General features: G+C 34.9%; 1 protein-coding gene across 11 annotated transcripts; it reads left to right on the forward strand.

Moving 5' to 3' along the window:
- The first annotated feature begins 2330 nt into the window (after positions 1-2330).
- On the forward strand, positions 2331-25860 carry LOC18445888 (pfkB-like carbohydrate kinase family protein). Of its 11 annotated transcripts, none has more exons than XM_088856891.1 (10): positions 2375-2477; positions 2601-2732; positions 16554-16634; positions 21456-21558; positions 21647-21694; positions 22289-22386; positions 22592-22706; positions 23306-23388; positions 23756-24335; positions 25293-25860. In XM_088856891.1, the coding sequence occupies exons 3-10, from the start codon at positions 16629-16631 to the stop codon at positions 25340-25342; spliced, it is 1083 nt and encodes a 360-aa protein (XP_088713017.1). In that variant the 5' UTR covers positions 2375-2477; positions 2601-2732; positions 16554-16628; the 3' UTR covers positions 25343-25860. The 11 variants fall into 11 exon arrangements, 6 of the variants coding, with proteins under 6 accessions (XP_011627693.3, XP_088713020.1, XP_088713017.1 ...); XM_088856890.1 differs by having other exon boundaries at positions 2601-2712; XR_016048477.1 differs by having other exon boundaries at positions 2376-2477; positions 23265-23388.
- The last annotated feature ends 1769 nt before the right edge of the window (positions 25861-27629 follow it).

The raw sequence follows: 27629 nt of genomic DNA on the forward strand, positions 1-27629 counted from the left end.
CGTTGGGAAGGCTTTTTAAAAAATAAATAGTCCCTTTATAGACAATCCATAATGAAAATCCCCCTTCCGAATATGCAATACAAAAGCTTAATGAAATAAACACATTCTACGTTATAAGCTTAATGAAATAAACACATTCTACGTTATAAGCTTAATGAAATAGACACATTCTACGTTATGTAATCGACAACATTTATGCGATTTGGCACCGGCCGCTTGCGCGAAGCAAATTATCAAATAGTACTACTGCATATTCCAAAGAGAGTTTTGCATATTTTTAAACATAATGGTTGGGAATTTACTCTTCTGGAATTATTTTTCATGCACATGCAGTGATTTTTATTTTATTTTATTCTATTAGAAGTCGAAGGGGATTTTATTTTATTTTATTTTTACAAATTTCCTTAACAAATTACTCATATATATTTTATTTAATTTCAAAATACCCATTAAAATACACATCACTAGGTGAAAAGGAACATTCTTAAACGAAAAAATTAAGGGGCATGTAAAAAATCCACCCAAAAAGGTTGTTTTGATTTAGAGAACCTTTACAATTACTCATCCCAATCTCTAGATGTCATCACCATTATTATTACCAGAGCCTTTTCCCGGTTGGTTACACGAATTCTAGTCCATCATTTTGCTCTTTCAAAAGCCATACTCTTAATAAGGCCATAAGTGTATCTTATAATATATTGTTTAGAACATCCATTTTTTAAAAGTGTTTATAGATCTGCTAGATCTATATTATTTCTTGAGCTCTAAATTTCATAATTGAAGGTAAAAATTTAAAGAAAAATGATTTGATAGGGCTGCGGCTTTATCAAAATAACTAAATCCTCACTTGATAACTCATCAAAAATTACAAGTCAAGCACTGAAAAACCTTTGCCTCAACCATCTCAACACGTATATTATGGTTGTGAAAAAAAAAAGAAGATTTCAAGCTCTAAAAATAATATACATTATAATAATTTATTTAGATAATCTATTTTGCTTTAAAAATAAGTATTCATAGATCCGTAAGACCTATAATATTTTTTGAATTTCAAATTTTATTGTCGGTATTGAAAATTGATTTTAGAGCCATCATAGAGATTTTCATCACCGAAAGTACTTTTTGGACATGAATTTGAGGTGAGGCTTTTATGTTGTTTTCATAAAGCCTAGGCCTTATAGAAACCTTATCCAAATTTAAAAGGGGCAATCTTTGTATGCTTCCCATACAACATAAAACTTCTATACTTCCCTTTATCCAACCGTCTATTCTAAATGGATGACTTAGATAGCCCCAATCACAATGTCATCCTCTATACTATTTTATTTTTAGTTTTTTTATACTAAATATTTTACCACCAAATTTTGGGTGTCCAATCCTCTCTTGAACTCTCACCTATAAAAAATATAAAACAAATGCTCCCAATAAAATAAAATGACTAAAAATACCCCTGAAAGTTTTAGGTATATTTTGGTTATTGTATTTTATCGAAAATATTTTTTAATATTTTATTTAGGTGCGCCCCATTAAGATGATGCCACCTACCAAATTTCATATTCATATAGTTACTAGAAGAAAAAACTAAAAATAAAATAATGTAAGGCGTCAGATTTAGATTTAATGATCAATGACTCACTTGATCTAAATTGAACGGCCGGATAAAAGGCGAAATATATATCCTTTATGCTGTAGGGGAAACATCAAAACCTTCCCCATTTGAAAGCCATCATAAGGGTTTATGACACTAGTTTTGCATTTTTTAGGTAGATTTTTTAATGTGCGCCTTACTTAGATTTTTAAGGTTGATACTTTATACAAACCACACCCATTGTTAAAATCATTGATAAACATGGTATATTTATATAAATTTTACTATCCTATATTTTGTGAGGTTGATTTCCAAATAGGTTGGCAATAGGCTAGGCTAGCCCTACATGGTCGGTCCTACCCCGATCCGGCCCTGAACAGGTGGAGGAGGCTCTAGCCCTGGCCCTAGGGTGGTCCTAGCCTGTCAAGTGCCAGACATGGTCTAATCTAATTTGTAGGAGAAAATACAGAGGAAAAAAATACCGAACCGGGCCGAATGGTGCTAGCCTTGTCATGGCCTTGGCCTAAGTTCGACTAGCTCGGCTTGGCCATCGGGCCACAAGATTGCCACCTGGCCCTTGTTTCTTAGGGCTGGGCCTCCAAGCCCATTGGGGTCCCTAGTTCAAAATCCAGTCCAAAAGCGTACCCGCAGTCCTCAATTGGTTTACCTGAAGGTGTAAGTGTATAATGTGCTCTCGGTGGCTCATAAATACGATTTGACTTTCAACCGTGTACGGTAGGTCCGCGACGCTGTGTTTACATTCTGTGTGCAGAGAGTCAAGAAATCCAAGCAGTTTTTGGACATGGAAACCGCAATTCAAAGGCGTCTTCGTTGTATTTCGGAGCATCTCAAGCCCCCCAACACTCTGCTAAATCCCCTAAGAATTAGGGTTATATGAACTCTCTGCCTTGCCCCTACTCCTTTCAAATTAGGGTTCTGAGCCCCACTTCCTTTCTCTATGTATTTTCACTTGGAATTAGGTTTCATATCATCTCTCTCTGGGTTTTGACAGTGCTCTTCAGATGTGGAGAATCCAGTAGATGGTGGCCATGGCGCTTGCCCTGTGGTCATTGGAGGAATGGTTTTGGATATCCACGCAAAGCCTTCTGTCTCTGTAAATCCTGGTACCACCACTCCAGGCCAGGTCTCTGTTTTATTTTCCATCTTGTTATTCTTGTTATTACTGTTAGTATTAGCACCACTAAACTGTGATAGCTGATACCAGTTCTAGCTTATTTCAGTCAATGGTGTTCTCTTTATTTGCTCTGTCCCTTTCAGCTTGGACATTCGTTGGCATTGTTTAAAACTTTAAATTGGAGCAAAGATGGTTTGGTTAGCCGGGAAATGGGTTGGGTCGGGGTCATAATACTCACACTACTGCTACCACTACACACATACATACATACTAACTGCTATTACTACGACTATAACCACCACCACCAAAGACTCATGGGCGGAGTGGTATGCTATTGCTCGCATGGCCTCCCAAACATCCAATTGAATTTGAATGGTTGGGATCACTCAAAGGTGTGTGTATTAATGTACAGAAAAACGACTTGGCCAAGGTACTCGGCCATTTGCCGAGGCTAGTTACTTGGGCGAGTCTGAGTAACTCATTGGCTGAGAGAGAGAGAGAGAGAGAGAGAGAGAGAGAGAGAGAGAGAGAGAGAGAGAGAGAGAGAGAGAGAGAGAGAGAGAGAGAGAGAGAGAGAGAGAGAGAGAGAGAGAGAGAGAGAGAGAGAGAGAGAGAGAGAGAGAGAGAGAGAGAGAGAGAGAGAGAGAGAGAGAGGAACAAGTTTATATAAGGTTGTAAGCAGGGTACCAGAACTCGGCAGAGTCACTAGGCCTCGCCCTATGGGTGAGGCAGGTTTTGCTTGAGTTTGTTGTACACCCATGCTCGTATAATTTAGACATACATACATACACACACATATATATATATATATATATATATATATATATATATATATATATATATATATATATATATTTTTGATCAAGTTTTAAAGTATTGAGACTTAAAGTGTTCATGACCTTATAGTATATTCTATATACTATAGCCAGATTTTGTGATCCTTGGATCATATTGAATCCATGTGTTTTGGGATTTATTGTTAATATATCTAGGATATTTGGGTCGGTTAAAGAAACAGAAAAATTAGGAAAACAATTAAAATATATCGGACCACTACAGAGGCTGGATTCAACCATGCCGAGTAGAGAGTCTGTGAATATATTGTGTCTTGTATCTCTTAGGCATTCAAGCACAGAAGTGTTCAACCCTAAACGGGTCAAAGGTTTTACTGCTATTTGGATGAGGCCAATGTGTAAATATTTATAATTATTTTCTTTATGTTTCTCTATTACTTTCTTTGAAAGTAGATGAAAGTCTTCTTGATTTTGTGTTACTGATAGACTTTCTTCTACAGTCTTGATGGTATATCCCATCTTGAGTTTGAATGATCCTTTATTATAAACATCATGAATTGGTACTTTAGGAATATTCCAATTTTGAATATTTTCCTCAATATCATTTATAATAATTTGTTCTTTATTCTTAACTCTAAGTTTTGAAGATGAAGATACAGTTTTACCAGTAAGATTCTTTATGAGATTAGCCATCCGTAGGTTGCGGATAATGACAATCTGGACATTCAGTGGCCTTAGCTTTTTTCCCTAAGCGGCTCTCCTGGCCTTGGCGGTACTTTTCGCATCGGCTTTCACTTGTCTCTTGTCTTAACTCTCGGACCAACTTTCTTGGTGGTCAATTTCACTTAGTTTCTTATGGTAAATTGTCTCTTAATCTTAATTATAGAATAAAAAGAACAGTTTTACAAATTCTTCAGTTGTAACTGTTTGCACAGTTCCACTTTGGAATAGTTCTACTGTTGTAATTTGTTTTGACAGTGTTTCACTGTTATGGCTCTGATACCAATTTGCGCCAGGATCTACAGCACTGTCACTCTTAACCCTTGTTTTGCTATTTATTTGAATTTTGATTTTTGATTGCAGGGATTATAATAAGTATGTAAACAACAGACTGTTGTATTGAACTAGTGATTGTAAAATTCTATAATAATTGAGACAGAACAATATGATTCCTATTAACGGAACTATTGAGATGTCAAGTACTATCCACTGAGCATAACTAGTATTGCCTATTTTAATATTAAATAAAATCTTAAATTGCATAATATGCAAGCATAAGTAAACACATACTAGGTCCACACTTTATTAATGTACAAGAGAAATTTTACATGAAAAGATATTACATATGAAAAAATATTACATAGAGGAAACACTAGAAGCAGAGAAATAAACAGAGAGATAAATAAACAGAGAGATAAACGGATTAGGTTTTTTTAAGCAAAGAGATAGGAAACTTACTGAGCACATAAACAGTAACTGGAAAATAACTTCCAGTGATGAGGGCAGTATGAAGGTAAATCTTGGATATTACAATCACACATAAGTATTAAAGCAAGGTAAGAGAGAACCTGTTTGAGCTATGAGGGCGAAGATAGCTGCAGAACTATTACTGTGAGAGTAATGGTGCAGAGGTCTGGAAGGTTGCAGAGGTTTGAAAGGTTGCAGGGGTCTGAAAGGTTGCAGGGGTCTGAAAGGTTGCAGGGGTCTGAAAGGTTGCAAAGGTTCAGAGGTTGCAGAGGTTCAGAGGTTTAGAGACTCAGAGGTTGAGGAGGCTCAGAGGTTATGGAGACTCAGAGGTTGAGGAGGCTCAGAGGTTTGATGCACAGGTAGGGGTAGCAGAGAACCTTTAGGTTGGATATGAGAGGAGTGAGGCCCTGCCTCGAAGAAGAGGAGGAGCTTCCCTTTTATAGTGGAGTCCCGAAAGGAATCTCTTGGGGAGATAAGATGGACAGGTTGGCCGAATATCGTCGACAGAAAGTGACAAAAGAGGTCGGCAGAAGGTGACAAAAGAGAGAGATACTTTGTCGACAGAAGGTGACAAAAGAGGGAGAGTGGTGGACCAGTAAGAAAACAAAAAAGAAATAATGGAGGTTCTAGAAGATAAGAGCGAGAGCATAAGGAGATGCTCTTTGAACAAAAAGACAAAAACTAAAAGTAAAAGCTTCTATGCACAGTGGCACTTTTGGCCTTATTACAATTGGAGTACAGTTTTTGCTGTCGGCAGTGGGACCTTTGTTTGTCCCATATGGTATCTTGATATCTTGTCTTTTATTGCTTCTTTGGATGGTGATGTCATGGATGATGAAGTTATGGTCTCTGACTGAATTCTTCTGGATCATCCTCTTCCGGATCTGTTTCTTCTGGGTCTGTCTCTTCTGGATCCTTTTGACTGAGTTGGAGGTACCTATTTGTGTGGAGTGGAGAAGATTGGACTGTTTCTTCGGAAGATGTGGGTTTTCTTTCGGCTTCAGCAAAAATTTCTTTCATTTGTTTCTCCAGTTCTTCTTTGGAGGCATGTGGGTTGGTTTGCAGCATATTTCGAAGGTAAGTTGGAAAATCAAAAGAGGTGTTTGGAGTATTTAGGTTTTCCTGGTATTTAGGTGTTCTGGGTGGTATTCTTTTTGGAGTGGCTTTGGTGAGATCCATTTGGAAGATATCCCACCATTTAACAGATATGGTTTTTCCCAAACGAGGGATGTATGTATAATCATTTGTGGTATTAGGTGATATGGTATAATCCCATTTCATAATCCAAGGGATTTGATACAAGGCCATAAAGTAAAGGTGAGTGTCAACTGAATTATCAATATTATTGTATTGGTTGAATTGTTCCTGCAACTCCTTAAAAGCAGGAGGTAGAATCATAACAGTTGATCCCCACACAAAATACCAGTTTTGAAACCAAGTGGGGAACCTTTCAAAAATAGGTAGCCGGAACTGTAAATACCAGTTATGTGTATTGTTAGGATTTTGATAATAGAAAAATTTGTGCCAAGCCTCTATGTACTCAGCATATTTAAAATACTTATAAGAAAACTCTGGATTTTGTAATTTCTTTCCTTGTGCGGGATTAGAACCCCACTCAGTATATGAAAGAAGTTTCTTTATTTGGACTTTTGAATAGGCTATTATTCGGGTATTCTGTTGAAAGTAGTGGACAACAGAGATGGACCCTGTTTCCATTAGGATAGCCTCATAATACTCTCGGGTCTTTAGTGATGATATTGATATTCTCATAACAAATAGTTCTGATACTGATACTGATACGACAGAATCATCAGAATCATCAAAAGAAAAAGATTGTAGATGTCCACTACCTCAACATAATGTTCATACACTTACACAAGAAGATAATTTTATTTAGATATCATAGATAAAATAATTGATCCTGATGAAAAAAGAGCTATCATTACCCAATTTATCAATATTACTAAAAATAAATCAAAATCATTACCTATCATAAAAAATCCAGATGAATACAACTTTTCTGCTATTATCAAACGAGTAAGTGATCAGCACACTTCTCAAAAAAGAGATTAATAACTCTAAGTTTTGAAGATGAAGATACAGTTTTACCAGTAAGATTCTTTATGAGATTAGCCATCCGTAGGTTGCGGATAATGACAATCTGGACATTCAGTGGCCTTAGCTTTTTTCCCTAAGCGGCTCTCCTGGCCTTGGCGGTACTTTTCGCATCGGCTTTCACTTGTCTCTTGTCTTAACTCTCGGACCAACTTTCTTGGTGGTCAATTTCACTTAGTTTCTTATGGTAAATTGTCTCTTAATCTTAATTATAGAATAAAAAGAACAAATTATTATAAATGATATTGAGGAAAATATTCAAAATTGGAATATTCCTAAAGTACCAATTCATGATGTTTATAGTAAAGGATCATTCAAACTCAAGATGGGATATGCCATCAAGACTGTAGAAGAAAGTCTATCAGTAACACAAAATCAAGAAGACTTTCATCTACTTTCAAAGAAAGTAATAGAGAAACATAAAGAAAATAATTATAAATATTTACACATTGGCCTCATCCAAATAGCAGTAAAACCTTTGACCCGTTTAGGGTTGAACACTTCTGTGCTTGTATGCCTAAGAGATACAAGACACAATATATTCACAGACTCTCTACTCGGCATGGTTGAATCCAGCCTTTGTAGTGGTCCGATATATTTTAATTGTTTTCCTAATTTTTCTGTTTCTTTAACCGACCCGAATATCCTAGATATATTAACAATAAATCTCAAAACACATGGATTCAATATGATCCAAGGATCACAAAATCTGGCTATAGTATATAGAATATACTATAAGGTCATGAACACTTTAAGTCCCAATACTTTAAAACTTGATCAAAAAGATCAAACAATTTTATTCCAAACAAATATAGAAAAATCTAATATGATTGTTCCAAAAACCATAAAATGGTCAGATATCATATTACCCCAATCATGGGCAGTACAAAATGCCAATCAACCACAAGAAATTCCTCAACATCATATTCCTAACCAAATAATAGAGCATACAAATGGTAATGTAGAAATACAATTTCAAAATACACTTGCAAACTTGCAAGTCCATGATGATATTAATATCAATAGGAAGAGCAATAGTAAACAAAAAATACCAAGTAGAAAATCATATTCACATAACCCAAATGTTATTATACTACCTCCTCCTAATAACTCTTCTTCATCCAATTCAGACATACAATTTCAAGGAACACATAGGACCAGAGATAATATTGTAATTCCAACATACACATCTAAAACTCATCCCACAACGTCTAATACTGAACCCAGTATAGAAGAATTACAAGACTTCCAAATCTGTACACTACAAATAGAGGATGATAGTAATGATAATACACAATATTTAGAAGAATATATAACAGCCTATCTAGCAGCCAAGCTAGAAAGAAAACAAAGAAAAATAAATAAGGATTTTCTTAAAAAAGATTATTTATCAGAAGAAAATAAAAATATCAGAGAATGGTTTTTAAAAAGATTTCAGCCACCTAGACTGATGGAATTACTACATAAAAAATATAATAAATTTCTACACAGAGAAAGACTAAATATAGGATTTTTTAAATGGTTAAGAGACATGTGTTCAGAAAAGAATATTACTATTCCCTCATTCGACAAAATTCAAACAATAGAAGAGAAAACATATATAAGTACTGATGGTACTACAACAGCTAGTACACATCCACCTGAAAAAAGTATTATACTTAAAGCAAGTATACCAAAAAAGAATGAGCCTATACATTCCCAATCTTTCTATGATATCGTGGCTACACCATATAAAGCTATACATAAAGAAATAAATAAAAAACAGGAATACATACCACATATTGTAGAACAAAACAATTATACAAATCTATATCTACAATCTATAGGGAAGCAAACTGAAAGAATAGAAAGAATAGTCTCCAAAGAAAAAGCTATTCTACCATCTATTCCTAAAGCAGTATTATTCAAACCACCTCCTGAGTTAAATAAAAATAAGTTTCATATTGGAGAAAATAATAAATCTCTTATGGATCAGTTAATTTCAAAACTATCCCAATTAGATCTGAAAGGAGTACCTTCATCCCAAATCAATATTCCTCCATCAACCATTATTTCCCAAATACCTGAATCTTCTGACAAAGGAAAAGCTGTAATACCTGAGCATGAAACAATGATGCTCACAGAAGAAGAACCCATTATAGAGGATACAATCCAAAATCAAGAAAAAGCATTTATGGATACTACACCTCTAATGGACACCATCAATAAAATAGCTTATGGAAAATATTGGAAACCCATAACAGCCTTACCCTATCATAAGAGACCTACTCCTGTTGATATTCAAATGGAAGAAGATATAATACAACAGGCAGTATCCTATTCAGGAAGATCAATAGTCAATTGGCAAATTGATGGACTATCTGAATTAAAAATACTAGATGTCATGAGACATATGACTATGTATGCCTCTGCAAATAAAATGGCAGGCAACCATGATCAAGAAGTTGCTAAAGCAATAGTAAATGGATTTACAGGATGGTTAAGGGGATGGTGGGATTTTTATGTGGATGATGATACCAAACAAAGAATTTTGAATAATACAAGACAATGGACAGGAAGAAATGAACAAAATCAAGAAGTCATATATACAGAAAGTGATGCTGTCAACACTTTAATCTATACAATCACTCTGCATTTTGTAGGCAGTACCTCCTTACTAGCAGCCAGATCAGAAGATCTGCTATCTAACTTACGCTGTCCTACTCTATCTCATTATAAATGGTATAAAGATGTATTTTTCTCAAGGCTATTAATACGAGAAGACTGTCAGCTAGATCATTGGAAGGAAAAATTTATAGCTGGTCTTCCATATCTATTCGCAGAAAAAGTCAAGGAAAGACTGCGAAAGAAACACAATGGAGTAATAGTATATTCATCATATACACTTGGAGAACTCTCTGCAAAAATATGTGCTGAAGGCCTAGCCCTATGCACTGATATGAAATTAAAAAGACAGCTAGATAAACAAAAGCTCACCAAGAAAAAAGAACTTGGAGATTTCTGTGAGCAATTTGGCTATTACTTAGATAGAAAAAATATGCCTGATTATGTACACAAGAAAAAGAAAAAATACAAAAAGGAAAAATATAAATCCAAAAGTAAAAAGAAAGATAAAGAATACTATAAGAAATCCAAGAGAAAATTAATTAATAAATTTTCTCCAAATACAAAGAAAAGGAAAAAATTACCCGTATGTTATAAGTGTGGTAAAATAAGACATTATAAACACCAATGTAAATTAAAAAAGAAAATAGAATCATTAAATTTGGATGATACAATAAAGTCAAAATTAAAAAGTATAATTTCTTATGATTCTACTTCCTCCACTTCTAGTGAATCTTATCTAGAACAAATAGATAGTGATGATATTGATATTCTCATAACAAATAGTTCTGATATTGATACTGATACTACAAAATCATCAGAATCATCAAAAGAAAAAGATTGTAGATGTCCACTACCTCAACATAATGTTCATACACTTACACAAGAAGATAATTTTATTTTAGATATCATAGATAAAATAATTGATCCTGATGAAAAAAGAGCTATCATTACCCAATTTATCAATATTACTAAAAATAAATCAAAATCATTACCTATCATAAAAAATCCAGATGAATACAACTTTTCTGCTATTATCAAACGAGTAAGTGATCAACACACTTCTCAAAAAGAACCTACAATCTCTGATCTCAAAAAAGAGATTAAGGAAATAAAAACTGAAATAGTACAATTGAAAGGAAGAATTCAAATGCTAGAATTACAACAAGTGTCTCAACAAGATTCTGAGACAGATGAAATAGAATTTAATGACTTAATAAATGAAAATCCAATAGATACTCCTGAATCCTCAGAAGTACCAACAATACCAATCCCTTCTGTCAATCTGATAAATAAGATAGTTGTACAAAAATGGTTTGTTCAAGTCAAAATTATAGTTGCAAAAAATTATAGCTTTGAAACAACGGCTCTCATAGACTCAGGAGCTGATTTAAATTGTATAAATGAAGGACTCGTACCTTCAAAATATTTTGATAAAACAACTCAAATATTAAATACAGCAGATGGTAGTAGACTATATATCAAATATAAATTATCTAATGCTTCTGTATGTAATAATCACCAGTGTATTGATACACCATTTATCATGGTTAAAGGATTAAGTCAATCAGTAATCTTAGGAGTTCCATTCCTAATATTGCTCTATCCTATAACCATAGATGAAACAGGAATTTCATCAACAGTTCAAAATATTCCAATATATTTCAATTTTATACATAAACCTAAACTAAAAGAATTAAATAATGTCAAAAGTCAATTAAAGGATAAAGAAAGATTTCTTTGCACACTCAAGCAAGAAATTAAATATAAAGTAATTGAAGAACAAATCCAGACTCCGTCTATCCAAAACAAAATTCAATTAATACAAAAACAAATAGAAAATTCCATATGTAGTGAACATCCTAATGCTTTTTGGGACAGAAAAAAGCATAGTATAAGCTTACCATATGAACCAAACTTTAATGAAAACCAAATCCCTACAAAAGCTAGACCAATACAAATGAATACTATTCTATTGGAAATGTGCCGAACAGAAATAGCAGAACTCCTACAAAGAAAACTCATAAGACCAAGTTCTTCACCCTGGAGTTGTGCAGCTTTTTATGTTAACAAAAATGCTGAAAAAGAAAGAGGAGTTCCTCGACTAGTTATAAATTATAAACCATTAAATAAAGTTTTAAAATGGATAAGATATCCAATTCCCAATAAAAAGGATTTATTGGATAGAGTTGCTCAAGCTTGTATATTTTCCAAATTTGATATGAAATCCGGATACTGGCAAATCCAGATCCAAGAGCAGGATAAATATAAAACTGCATTCAATGTTCCATTTGGTCAATATGAATGGAATGTAATGCCTTTTGGTTTAAAAAATGCACCATCAGAATTTCAGAAAATAATGAATGATGTATTCAACTCTTATTACCATTTCATGATAGTTTATATTGATGATGTTTTAATATTCTCTGAATCCATAGACCAACATATTAAACACATTAATACTTTTATCCATGCTGTAAGCCAGGCTGGCTTAGTTGTTTCTGCCAGAAAGATTACACTTTTCAAAACCAATATCAGGTTTTTAGGACACATAATCCATCATGGCACTATTATCCCAATCGACAGGTCCATAGCTTTTGCTGATAAATTTCCTGATAAGATTCTCGATAAAACTGAACTACAAAGGTTTTTAGGATGCCTCAATTATGTTAGTGATTTTTATCCTAATCTTGCATTGGATTCTAAACCATTATATGATAGACTCAAGAAGAATCCTCCTCCTTGGTCTGACATCCATACGAAAGCAATACAGGTAATAAAGAGTAAGGTTAAAACCCTTGAATGTCTCTCTCTTCCACATCCTACTGCTTTTAAAATCATTGAATGTGATGCCTCTGATAAAGGGCTTGGAGGTATATTAAAACAACAAATTGATTCCAAAGAACAATTATTACGTTATACATCTAAGGCTTGGAATTCCACACAATTAAATTACTCAATGGTCAAAAAAGAATTATTAGCCATCGTTCATTGTGTCACCAAATTTCAAAGTGATGTTTTAAACCAACATTTTCTTATACGCACTGATTGCAAAGCAGCCAAAGATATTCTGCAAAAAGATGTACAAAATTTGGTTTTTAAACAAATATTTGCTCGCTGGCAGGCTATTCTCTCTGCCTTCGATTTCTCTATTGAACATCTTCCCGGGTCATCTAACTCTTTACCCGACTTTCTGACCCGTGAATTTTTGCAGGGGGCAACACTGACGCCAACGACGAATCACCCCTTTCACTTGCACTCCAACTATTCCAAGAAAACCAATCTGATAAGGATCTTTCATCCTTAAATATGGGCTCTCGAGGCAATACTCGCCGGGGAAAACAACCCATGCATTTTTTAGTTCCCTATGAAGGGGAACCAACACCTTTGAATATTCGCTCACCATCTCAATCCCCAATTCACCAAATCACTTACCCAGAAGCACGAACTTCAACTCTTACATTTTCACCAGCCCAGTCAAAATCCATTCCTCCTACCAATACTCCAAGATCCGAATACATTGAAAGAGCCTTTTTAATGGACATTACCATTGATGAACATCAAGTTCACATGGATCCAAGCAAGCTTGCACCATTATACCTACTTAACCATCTTAATCCTATCAACGGGGTTAAGACCCGAGAGTATTATGAGGCTATCCTAATGGAAACAGGGTCCATCTCTGTTGTCCACTACTTTCAACATAATACTCGAATAATAGCCTATTCAAAAGTCCAGATAAAGAAACTTCTTTCATATACTGAGTGGGGTTCTAATCCCGCACAAGGAAAGAAATTACAAAATCCAGAGTTTTCTTATAAGTATTTTAAATATGCTGAGTACATAGAGGCTTGGCACAAATTTTTCTATTATCAAAATCCTAACAATACACATAGCTGGTATTTACAGTTCCGGCTACCTATTTTTGAAAGGTTCCCCACTTGGTTTCAAAATTGGTATTTTGTGTGCGGATCAACTGCTATGATTCTACCTCCTGCTTTTAAGGAGTTGCAAGAACAATTCATACAATACAATAATATTGATAATTCAGTTGACACTCACCTTTACTTTATGGCCTTGTATCAAATCCTTTGGATTATGAAATGAGATTATACCATATCACCCAATACCACAAATGATTATACATACATCCCTCGTTTGGGAAAAACCATATCTGTTAAATGGTGGGATATCTTCCAAATGGATCTCACCAAAGCCACTCCAAAAAGAATACCACCCAGAACACCTAAATACCAGGAAAACCTAAATACTCCAAACACCTCTTTTGATTTTCCAACTTACCTTCGAAATATGCTGCAAACCAACCCACATGCCTCCAAAGAAGAACTAGAGAAACAAATGAAAGAAATTTTTGCTGAAGCCGGAAGAAAACCCACATCTTCCGAAGAAACAGTCCAATCTTCTCCACTCCACACAAATAGGTACCTCCAACTCAGTCAAAAGGATCCAGAAGAGACAGACCCAGAAGAAACAGATCCGGAAGAGGATGATCCAGAAGAATTCAGTCAGAGACCATAACTTTATCATCCATGACATCACCATCCAAAGAAGCAATAAAAGACAAGATATCAAGATACCATATGGGACAAACAAGGGTCCCACTGCCGACAGCAAAAACTGTACTCCAATTGTAATAAGGCCAAAAGTGCCAATGTGCATAGATGCTTTTACTTTTAGTTTTTGTCTTTTTGTTCAAAGAGTATCTCCTTATGCTCTCGCTCTTATCTTCTAGAACCTCCATTATTTCTTTTTTGTTTTCTTACTGGTCCACCACTCTCCCTCTTTTGTCACCTTCTGTCGACAAAGTATCTCTCTCTTTTGTCACTTTCTGCCGACGATATTCGGCCAACCTGTCCATCTTATCTCCCCAAGAGATTCCTTTCGGGACTCCACTATAAAAGGGAAGCTCCTCCTCTTCTTCGAGGCAGGGCCTCACTCCTCTCATATCCAACCCAAAGGTTCTCTGCTACCCCTACCTGTGCATCAAACCTCTGAGCCTCCTCAACCTCTGAGTCTCCATAACCTCTGAGCCTCCTCAACCTCTGAGCCTCCTCAACCTCTGAGTCTCTAAACCTCTGAACCTCTGCAACCTCTGAACCTTTGCAACCTTTCAGACCCCTGCAACCTTTCAGACCCCTGCAACCTTTCAGACCCCTGCAACCTTTCAGACCTCTGCAACCTTCCAGACCTCTGCACCATTACTCTCACAGCAATAGTTCTGCAGCTATCTTCGCCCTCATAGCTCAAACAGGTTCTCTCTTACCTTGCTTTAATACTTATGTGTGATTGTAATATCCAAGATTTACCTTCATACTGCCCTCATCACTGGAAGTTATTTTCTAGTTACTGTTTATGTGCTCAGTAAGTTTCCTATCTCTTTGCTTAAAAAAACCTACTCCGTTTATCTCTCTGTTTATTTATCTCTCTGTTTATTTATCTCTCTGTTTATTTCTCTGCTTCTAGTGTTTCCTCTATGTAATATCTTTTCATATGTAATATCTTTTCATGTAAAATTTCTCTTGTACATTAATAAAGTGTGGACCTAGTATGTGTTTACTTATGCTTGCATATTATGCAATTTAAGATTTTATTTAATATTAAAATAGGCAATACTAGTTATGCTCAGTGGATAGTACTTGACATTTCAATAGTTCCGTTAATAGGAATCATATTGTTCTGTCTCAATTATTATAGAATTTTACAATCACTAGTTCAATACAACAGTCTGTTGTTTACATACTTGTTATAATCCCTGCAATCAAAAATCAAAATTCAAATAAATAGCAAAACAAGGGTTAAGAGTGACAGTGCTGTAGATCCTGGCGCAAATTTGGATTTATATTTTTCCTTTTTGTATTTTTCTTTTTCTTGTGTATATAATCAGGCATATTTTTTCTATCTAAGTAATAGCCAAATTGCTCACAGAAATCTCCAAGTTCTTTTTTCTTGGTGAGCTTTTGTTTATCTAGCTGTCTTTTTAATTTCATATCAGTGCATAGGGCTAAGCCTTCAGCACATATTTCTGCAGAGAGTTCTCCAAGTGTATATGATGAATATACTATTACTCCATTGTGTTTCTTTCGCAGTCTTTCCTTGACTTTTTCTGCGAATAGATATGGAAGACCAGCTATAAATTTTTCCTTCCAATGACCTAGCTGACAGTCTTCTCGTATTAATAGCCTTGAGAAAAATACATCTTTATACCATTTATAATGAGATAGAGTAGGACAGCGTAAGTTAGATAGCAGATCTTCTGATCTGGCTGCTAGTAAGGAGGTACTGCCTACAAAATGCAGAGTGATTGTATAGATTAAAGTGTTGACAGCGTCACTTTCTGTATATATGACTTCTTGATTTTGTTCATTTCTTCCTGTCCATTGTTTTGTATTATTCAAAATTCTTTGTTTGTTATCATCATCCACATAAAAATCCCATCATCCCCTTAACCATCCTGTAAATCCATTTACTATTGCTTTAGCAACTTCTTGATCATGGATGCCTGCCATTTTATTTGCAGAGGCATACATAGTCATATGTCTCATGACATCTAGTATTTTTAATTCAGATAGTCCATCAATTTGCCAATTGACTATTGATCTTCCTGAATAGGATACTGCCTGTTGTATTGTATCTTCTTCCATTTGAATATCAACAGGGGTAGGTCTCTTATGATAGGGTAAGGCTGTTATGGGTTTCCAATATTTTCCATAAGCTATTTTATTGATGGTGTCCATTAGAGGTGTAGTATCCATAAATGCTTTTTCTTGATTTTGGATTGTATCCTCTATAATGGGTTCTTCTTTTGTGAGCATCATTGTTTCATGCTCAGGTATTACAGCTTTTCCTTTGTCAGAAGATTCAGGTATTTGGGAAATAATGGTTGATGGAGGAATATTGATTTGGGATGAAGGTACTCCTTTCAGATCTAATTGGGATAGTTTTGAAATTAACTGATCCATAAGAGATTTATTATTTTCTTCAATATGAAACTTATTTTTATTTAACTCAGGAGGTGGTTTGAATAATACTGCTTTAGGAATAGATGGTAGAATAACTTTTTCTTTGGAGACTATTCTTTCTATTCTTTCAGTTTGCTTCCCTATAGATTGTAGATATAGATTTGTATAATTGTTTTGTTCTACAATATGTGGTATGTATTCCTGTTTTTTATTTATTTCTTTATGTATAGCTTTATATGGTGTAGCCACGATATCATAGAAAGATTGGGAATGTATAAGCTCATTCTTTTTTGGTATACTTGCTTTAAGTATAATACTTTTTTCAGGTGGATGTGTACTAGCTGTTGTAGTACCATCAGTACTTATATATGTTTTCTCTTCTATTGTTTGAATTTTGTCGAATGAGGGAATAGTAATATTCTTTTCTGAACACATGTCTCTTAACCATTTAAAAAATCCTATATTTAATCTTTCTCTGTGTAGAAATTTATTATATTTTTTATGTAGTAATTCCATCAGTCTAGGTGGCTGAAATCTTTTTAAATACCATTCTCTGATATTTTTATTTTCTTCTGATAAATAATCTTTTTTAAGAAAATCCTTATTTATTTTTCTTTGTTTTCTTTCTAGCTTGGCTGCTAGATAGGTTGTTATATATTCTTCTGAATATTGTGTATTATCATTACTATCATCCTCTATTTGTAGTGTACAGATTTGGAAGTCTTGTAATTCTTCTATACTGGGTTCAGTATTAGACGTTGTGGGATGAGTTTTAGATGTGTATGTTGGAATTACAATATTATCTCTGGTCCTATGTGTTCCTTGAAATTGTATGTCTGAATTGGATGAAGAAGAGTTATTAGGAGGAGGTAGTATAATAACATTTGGGTTATGTGAATATGATTTTCTACTTGGTATTTTTTGTTTACTATTGCTCTTCCTATTGATATTAATATCATCATGGACTTGCAAGTTTGCAAGTGTATTTTGAAATTGTATTTCTACATTACCATCTGTATGCTCTATTATTTGGTTAGGAATATGATGTTGAGGAATTTCTTGTGGTTGATTGGCATTTTGTAATGCCCATGATTGGGGTAATATGATATCTGACCATTTTATGGTTATATATATATATGTGTGTGTGTGTGTGTGCATGTGTGCATGTGCGAGTGCGCATGTACGTGCGTGGACCTGTGTGTTTTAATATGTCGGGCAACGATTTCATGCAACCGTTATATAGTAATATGATGCAACAACCTAAAAAACCATCTTATGGCCATTTGTTTGATCCAAATTTTGAAATATACACTCTTTTCATTCTAATGAACAATCACAAAAAAGAAAAAATTGAAAACACAACCTAAAAGTATTTTTTTAGTTCAATTAACATAGGCCGTTCATTTGATGAGATGCTTAGATCTAGGCCTTAGAAGGATTTTTCCATTTCCAATTTTTTTGGATGGCTTTATTATCATTAGATGAATAATGTTGAAAAAGGAAAAAATGATTTTAAGTTTATAAAGGCTAAGATCTTGAAATTCACAAAATGAATGGTCTAGATTCGTTTTGGGAGGGGACTCATTTTGACTATATCTAGGGTTCAAATTGAACTTTTTTTTTTGGGGGATTGATTATTGAGATGAAAAAAGTGTGTGCAAAATTTGGGGTCATACAAATACCACAAGCATGGTTTTCTAGAAGTGTTGTTGCATTATACTATGATACAACCGTTGCATTGGATCATTGCTCTAGTATGTCTATATGTACTCTGAATTGATCAAAGGCTTCTGGGGTAGCATGCCTGCTTTTTTGCCATTGTGGTGGGTGCTCGAGCCCCTGTACAAACAATACCCTCTTTTTTTGAACCCAGCCCCTTTTTTAAGGAGTTAAAAAACAAGCGTCTAAAAAAATGTCATAAAGAAGTATAATTAAAGTGATGAAACTAACCGATACGACACTTTATGTTTGATGTAAGAAAATGGGAGGTTATATAATATATATTAGTCTTTTTGTCTTTATTTTTACTTCTTTGTTTTTTCTTTAAACTTGGGATGGACTTGGGGTTGAGTTCAAGTAACTCGCATTGGCCAAGGGTTGTGTACCTTGGTTGAGTTGTTTTTCTATGCTTGGTTGTTTCTTTACTTGTAATAGTAGTGTTATGGTAATTATACCTCTATTTTATTTGGACGGTGTAGATTGGATACCATTTTAAAAGAAGTGCCACCGTTTGACTTTGCCTTTGCCTTTAAAGACATGTCAAATATATACCGTCCAACTAAAATGTACAGTGTAAAGCACCACAACATTTACTTTTTCAAGGAAGATTGCAACCTTGTAAATCCTAACTGGTGTTGTTCTAGGTTGATGCTTCACACACACACACACACATACATATATATGGGATAATCAACAATTCACTACCTTTCAAAATACAATGGTAAATGTTAGAATGGGCCGTGAAAGGTGGATTTATTAATTATGTTGTTTATTTAAAAATAGCTACTTTTGTCATAACTTGTTCATTAAGTAAGCATGTATGTGTAATTGTCACTAAAATACAAGGGGATTTTTGTCATCTTTATAAAAGTTAAGTTGAATTTTTTTACTAAAGACGAGGGTATTGTAGTAATAAAGTTCTAGGACACTAAATTCCAAAAACGCAATCTACTTTTGTGAAAATTTCAAATATACTCTTACTTAAAGATTAAGTTACTTCATCATCATCATTTTATTCTTTTCCCAATTAATTGGGGTTTAGCTGCATGAATCCTTGTTCTCCATTATGCTTGATTAAAGGCCGTATCCTTAGTGAAGCCATAAGTCCCCACATCTTTTCGGACTACTTCCACGCACGTCCTTTTGGGCCTACCCTTATCCTTTTCAGTCCTTCCACTTGAACTGACTCACACTTCGTAATGGGTGTTGCACTTGGTTGGTGCCACGCATGGCCAGCCCACCTAAGTCTACCCTCTCTCATTTTATCGCCTATTGGTACCACGCCTAAATTTCTTGAATAGATGCATTTCGAATTCTATCCCATCTTGTCTTGCCACTCATCCATCTCAACATCCTCATCTCCGTTACACTCATTCTATGGGTATATTGTTTTTTGTCTCCCCAACATTCTACCCCATAGAGCAAAGCTGGTCTCACCGCTATCCTATAGAATTTTTCCTTTAGCCTCATTGGTATGCGGCAATCACGTAAAATAACAGTTGCATATCTCCAATTCACCCACCCAACTCTAATTATGTGTATGACATCTTTTTCGATCTCTCAATTTTTCTGGATTATTGACCCAAGATATCGAAAGTGCAGCCTTTTTTGTATTTTCTAGCCGTCAATCTTAACTACTTCCTCGTCTCTACTCCTATTATTACTAAACTTGCACTCCATATACTCTGTCTTAGTCCGACTACAATATTTCGCTATTGGGCTTTTGAGTATCTCATTGAATTTGGATGGTTGGGATCATGTGACGCTATATGACTCATAAATCTTTTTAGAGATTTGATTGAGGTGATATTCTGACGGCTGCTCTCACATGCCTAAAAAATATAAAAAATTATAATTCTCAAAAAATAAAAAGGTCCAAAATTCCCTTTGCAATATTTCAGGTGGGTGGTCATTTTATTTTTGAAAATGGTTTTCTATATTTTCTTGAGGTGTAGGTGAGGAGCACACACCCATACAGTTTGAGCTCAATAAATCATGTAAAAAAATATAAATTCATATACATCCATGCACTCCCAACCATCCAGTTGAGATTGGATGGTTGGGAGCCATAAGAAGTATTGTGGCATTTCGCGCTTGAGCTTCTTTCATCTTTTTTCACGCGCGCGCATAGACATATATCGACGTAGACCCCGCCTAGCCCAGGTCAGGTCTAGGTCAAGTCAACCTGGTCCCAACATCGCGGGTCCGGACTTGGACCCCGGTCGGTGGGTTGACGTAACCCATTTGTCACACCTATTGATAAGGATACTGAAACTTGAAATGAATATTTACTCTAGACATTATTGATTGATATTTGGTGGTTGTGAGTTTTTTTTTATTCCCAAAAAAAAGAAGAAAGTGTACTGCTGTTGTTATGAATCTTATCAAAGTGCTTATCAGAGCCTACTAATTACATAAATGTTTACAAGAAGTAGTCGCTTAGAATTGAGAATAATAGCATATGATTGTGATGTTTGTTGACTTTTCTAGAAAAACAAGGGAACGTTGGTGTATATTATTTCATATTTCAGTTTCTATCTATTTGAATTGGAGATTTCAGGAGAGACTTGATCCTTTAGATTATATTTTTCCCTTGAGTGGGTTTCATTGATCAAATAAGGACATGGGCTTCCTCGAGCGTCCATTCTTAGATACTAAATAGCATTTTCTTGTTTGAAGCATTGATTGGAGCAGAAAAACAAGTGAAGATTGGTGAATATTATTCTTTTCTTAGTTTCTATCCATTTGAATTGGGGATTTAGGAGAGAAGTGATCCTTCGTATTAAAGTTGACCTTAAGTGGGTTTGATAGATCAATTAAGATCATCCTCAGGCATTGATTCTCAAATATTCTGTAGCATGTTACTTGTCTGAAACATTGATATGAGAAAAGTTGAGAACGATTTCCACATGCTGTGAACAAGGTGGACTCTTCATTTGTGCGTGGGGGAAGGAGGGGGACTATAACTGCTACATTTTCCTTGTAATCATTGGGGTGTCTGTGTGTGTTCTTCTCATTTACTGCTTCTGACTTTATTTTTCATTGTTGTTTAGATTCGATATGTGAGGGGGGGAGTGGCAAGAAATGTTGCCGAATGTATGTCAAAGCTTGGCAGTAGGCCTTTCATCATCAGTGTGGTTGGAAATGACATGGCAGGTGATCTGTTTTGGTTCTTTCAGTTGCCTGGATGAAATACTTCTATTTGTTATGGTTTCATTGTTTTCAAGACGGTTATTTCTTGAAGGGGATTCGATGCTGGAGCACTGGAAGTCTCTTGGTCTTTCTATAGAAGGTAATATGATGTTCTGTGTCTTTCATATTCTTCATTTTTGTTTTTAAATTTTTATTTATTTCTATTTCTATGTTCTCTTTTTTCTGGAAGTTGACTCTGCTTTTATGTTGTCTTTGTCCTCTATATCCTATCTACAGCTCTGTCTGTCTGTCTCTCTCTCTCTCTCTCTCTCTCTCTCGCTCGCTCTCATACGCTCTTTACCTTTGTGTGTTTTTCAAATTTTTTTGTTTTGCCTTTGTTATTTTCAGATTGTAATCATCTTGGGATTTTTCATAAATTGACTTTTTTTATTTCTTAAAAGTTAATTTTTACTATTTCCTCTGTTTGGGTATTACTTTTTTATTATTTTTATCGGTCCTTTTATTTGGATACTTCTTATTTTCTGTGTTTATCAGCTTGAAAACTATGAGACTTCTTGAAATATTTTCATTTTGATAGTTAATGAGGATTCCTGAATTGTTTTTTGGTTTGAGTGGATTGTGTTTATGCACTTGATATGTTGTATGGATTATAGCAAGTACTCTTTTTGTTTCTTGATTTGTTCGACTTCACTTGTGCACTCTCTTTTTTATGAGTATCTTTGGAATATTGCAGGCATTCGTAGATGCAGTGATATTGTGACACCTATTGTATCAAACATATTTGATCTGGGTGGGGAGTTATCAGCTGCCGTTGCTGATGTCGAAGCAGTTGTAAGTTTCTTTAACAATCACTAGTGTTGCATTCTTCAACTACGCATGTAGTGAAGTTACTTTAAGGTGCTCATTATTTGCTTTCTGGCATGGGTAAAACAGATTTTTTATTTTTGATTAATTTAAATGAAAGAGATGTTGGGATGCACTTAGTTTGCCTTCTTGAATAGGCTTTTCTTTCATTATTGGAATGCGTGTGGTACAGGAGAAGTCTTTGACTCCAGACTGGATTTGGAAATTTAAGCACAAAATAAGTTCCGCGCCAGTTTTAATGGTTGATGGCAACTTGGGTCCTCTTGCTCTTGAAGCTGCTTGCCAGGGTATGATATTTTCCATCTTCCATAGTATGCTTTTCATCTGATCTCTTGGTATTTAATATTTTAATGATATTTGAATTATTATATTTATGGTCATTTGTTGCACTATTCTGTATCGTAGCAATTTTTTTCATTCGAGGTTGTTCTGCGTGCTATTTTATTGCTATGGGTGGTTCTGTAAGCTATTATATCTTGGAGCATCCTTGTTACAGGCTAGTGAAGGGAATGAAAATTCTTTCCTATTAATTTGCTTATCAGGAATCATGTGACCTGGAAGTTCCCATTAACATGTCTCCTATTCCTAAATTCACCAGGGTGGCCGTATGTTCTTTCTTCTCGACTCTACTATAGGAATCGAGCCTTGTTTGCTGAGGGTTCGAATTACTGGTAACCTGGTATAAAAGTTATTCAATTGTAAATAAATAATGAAGACAACCAAGTTTAGGGGGAAAATTTATATTGTATGATAAATGAGACGTCAATCGTGGAAAACGTGTAAAAACTAATGATTAAAGTAAATGAATGCCCATTCATTTGTTGAATTTGGATTTTTTTCATCAGGTGCTCTCTTGACATTTCTATCATCTGGTTTCTTACCTCAGTAGCAGCAGATTCGAGGACCCCAGTTTGGTTTGAACCCGTATCAGTGGCGAAGTCTGTAAGAATTGGAAGTATTATCAAGCATGTGAGTCTTTGAATTTGTGGAAATATATTTTCTGCTATTTTCTTAAAAATTTTTAAGGGTAAACTACATTCCAGTGGACAATGTAAAATCAGGTATCATTGGGGTTGTCCCCATCAAATGAAATGAGTGGTGGAGAGAGAACATCTGGATTATGCCTTGTTCTAGTGGGCTTCCCTCTCTCTCTCTCTCTCTCTCTCTCTCTCCAATACTCTTTGTTATTTCATTGGATTGTGAAGTTTCATTGAACCATGGTTTTCTACATGGTTTTCTAGTTTGTTGCATTATATTATACCCTCGCACTTCTTATCTTGAGATTCTGCTCTAGAACTGCCACGTTATTTTTCTAATCTGCCTTGACTCTTTTCAGGTAGCATATACATCACCTAATGAAGATGAGCTTATTGCCATGGCAAATGCTTTATGTTCTGATCCTGGTTCGTCTCCAATCCAGGGAATGAGTAAAAAGGGAAGTCATAAGTCCATAGACTCCATGGTTTGTATGCTGAAACCTGCCATTGCTTGGTTACTGGAGAGAGGTGTTGACATGGTCATCGTGACTCTTGGATCAAATGGGGTACTTTTATGTTCTAGGGAGGCCCCTGATTTCAGCAGGGTAACTGCGCATAATGCCAGATTCAGCAGTTTTGAGAGAGAATTGTATGATCTTGTGATCTCAAATTTGGTATCCAACCGCCAATTTGGTAACATCAAATCTGTTAAATCTAATCACAGAAGTGGGGTTCCTTATTTGTTTCATTTTCCCGCTTTACCTGCATCTGTTGTGAGCCTCACAGGTGCTGGTGATTGTTTGGTGGGTGGATGCCTTTCTTCTCTTTGTATGGGTCTAAATATCACAAGCAGCATAGCTATTGGTATAGCTGTTGCAAAAGCAGCGGTTGAGAGTCAATATAATATTCCTCCAGGGTTCTCTATTTGTACAGTTGCAGGTATGGTGAATCTTTTAGTACTCCATATCATTCAATGAAATAGTTGTATCAGTTTATTGGAAAGTGTACAGTGTGGTCCAGTGGACGATGGCAAATTAGCATCTGTTTGGGTTATCACCTTTCTTGATGTGATGGATTGTGATGGAGGGGGAGTGGGACCTACCAGAGAAGGATGTGACACCAATGGTGGGGTTCCACTCTCCATTGCAGTTTGTTATTTCATCTCGAGTGTGATGATGAGCCCAATGGATATTTGCATCTTTCCCAAGTTTATTTCTGTTAATTAGTGCTTCTTGTGCGGAAACTTAGTTGTCATGATGGTTATTTAGTTTTTGCTTACGAGCTATTCTGAATTTTTAGTCAACTTTTTTTTTTTTTTTTTTTGTGATTCCTTGAGTTTGTAGAAAGTAATGTAGTACATAGTTCTTAGCAAACTGTTTTTAAAGGTATTCTTGATCATCATTTGATAAGCTCTCATCACTATAGGCTTCACTCTAAAAATTTTTGGTCAACATAAGTATGTTTATTTTGCCATTATAAATATTCCTTTATTCATCGTTCATAGCTGTCGACGCCATTGATCACAAAACAGTCTTTCGAGCTCTTGAAGAAATTATATTGAAACCTTAACTGAACTAAAAAATGAAGCAATATTTCCTTCCTTTTTTCTAATCTTTTTTATATATTAAGCATGAGAAGGGGCAGGTATCTGCAGAGCTCAAAGGTGAATTTAAAACTCTAAGCAGCAGAGTTCTTTTTGGAAATAGAAAAGTATAGCTGAATTTGATACTTGCGTTCCTGGAATTTTCTTGTTTGTTCGACTGTCTTGACATTATATTTGCTCATACCATGGAGAAAACTCCAATGTGTTGACAATAATTTGTCGAATATGATATTGTGTCCGCTTATATCATGGAAAACTCTGATAATTTTGGTACTTCTTCAATCCTGGTGCAGATGATGCAAATAGAGTGTTCTGTGCTGTGAAAGCAGTTGAAGCGGGCTAATGATGGATAATGTATGAGGCATTATCATTTTGGTCCTCGTCAAAGAAGAAGAAAAAAACATATTTATGGCCTCTTTCCCAATTTGTAGTAGCATGGGGCTATCTAATGGAGCTGCTGATCTTATTGTTTCTGTTGAAGTCAATTTTTCTTGGCTTTGCAGAAGGATGTGTTTTGAAGTGGCAGCACTCATTTGAGGTATTATGGACATGTTCATCAATGGGTCTTTATTTATTGGGAAAATATCATTAAAATGGTTAAGCCATCCCAGAAAATCACTGAGGAGGTCAAATCAACCGATTTATCAATAAAGTGGTTACTGTAAAAAGATCATTGGACTCAGGTGCCTCGGCAACTATTTTGTTACAGAATTCCAAAATGTCCATGTTCTAGATTCGGGACTATGAATATGTAGGGGTATTTTGGTAATCTTGCCCCCTTTCAAGTGGCTCAAACCAAATGATGTAAATATCCTTGTTTATTCTGGATTGCAAATGAGGAATAGGTATTTCGTTTAAAAATCTTGTTTCGGGTTTAGAATCTGTGAATAAGTAAGAATATTTACATCATTTGGCTCAATCTAAGTTGCCCATGATAATGCTTATGTTGTTTGGCAGTGTCCATTATAAAATTATTTGAGATAAATTTGTATCTTTTTATAAATAGTGTTTTTTTTACTTTATTCAAAAATTTGTTGAAAAACAGAGAAACAACTAATAATAGCTTAAAATAGCTAAAAAACAGTATATTAATTGCATATAAGATTAGTATTCCTAGTAAGATTAATTGTCATCCACCTCATTTTTTGGCTGAGAAGCCTGGCTTGTGGGCGCTCTCTTTGGACTTATATATATTATGTTCCTTATTAAATACAATGTTAACTCTTATCAAGAAAAAGATTAATTGTCATCCAAACATGACATAATGAGGTTTTCACTATTTAACAATTCATCAATTCTTTCGGTCTTGTGCCTAAAAAACCCATCAAGGTGCACATCAAGTACACAATAGAACAAACCCATATTGATAGAGGGGCAAAGTGAAAATTGCCCCTCTATTAATATGGAAGTGGTTTTTAGGCAAATTATGTAAGATATTGTTGTTATAAAATATTAATGTCCCAATCGAAACTGCGAATGAGATATTGGTATTTGGAAATGTGACTATTTTATTGGCGACATAGTGAGACATTGGTGTTGAAAAATATAAATATTTAAAGAAATCATTAATTTAGTTAGATCCCTCAATATTTGATAAAAAAGATATAGACATATCACATGGTTTTAAGATATTTGTGATTTGAAAATATCATGGTTTTAAGATATTTGTGATTTGAAAATATCAATATTCTCTGAAAATAAAATGCTACAAGTGGAATATTAGTATTTAGCAATACCATCATCTCACAAAGTGACCAGGGGAGATATTTGTATTCAAGAATACTGGTTAGATATTTGTATTCAAGAATACTAATATCGTGGTATTTCACTTGATATGATGCTTTTTCACTAAATTAGAGATTCGGTAGGGGTTGCAACAGGTCCCGTCCCGGACCCAACGAACCCGAATTCATCAAACCTGGACCCAAAAATATAGTGTGGGACTCGGACCTGATTGGACTTGATCCAAAAATTAAAATATCTATGTATTTAAGTATATTTGAATATATTTCATATGTTGGGAATAAAAAAATATCAGCCGGATCTGGACCTGACCCAGACCCGGACTCGAATAGTGTTCGAATCCAAGATTTGGACCCTGATACAACCTACCGGGTCCAATTTTTAAACTCATAACCCGGACCTGGTTTGGGTGGGTCTGCCCCTCGGGTTCTAAGGTCGGGTCCATGGCCATCCCTAAAATTTGAGCCTGTCCCATCCCATACTACGTGAGAAAATAAGTCTAAAGATAAGAATTACATCCGTAACAATGTATACTTCACTCTGTTTACATAACATGGATCTCACTTTATGTATTCTATGTAACTCAAGTGAACCTAGGTTCGACTTTCCATCTTATATAAGGGGCTAACAGAAATGTGCCATCCCCACGGAAAAACAATGCTAGCAATATTTTTGAGACAAAAAAGTATTTGTGCCCGAATTTATTTTCCTCGTTTCAAGCAAAAAAATTAAGAAGTTTGTATCTTTTTCTTTACCCTAAAAAATTGTTTCCCAGGTAGATTTCCCAAATACAGAGCCGCCCATTTTATAAAATACAATTAATTCTACCAAAGCACTCCCATGAATTAGAGAGAGAAACTATTTCAAATTTTAAATTTGAGAGAGAG

This window comes from Amborella trichopoda, chromosome 13 (genome assembly GCF_054954075.1).
Source record: "Amborella trichopoda isolate Santa Cruz 75 chromosome 13, AtrichopodaSantaCruz75HAP2 v2.0, whole genome shotgun sequence".
Taxonomy (NCBI): Eukaryota; Viridiplantae; Streptophyta; class Magnoliopsida; order Amborellales; family Amborellaceae; genus Amborella; species Amborella trichopoda.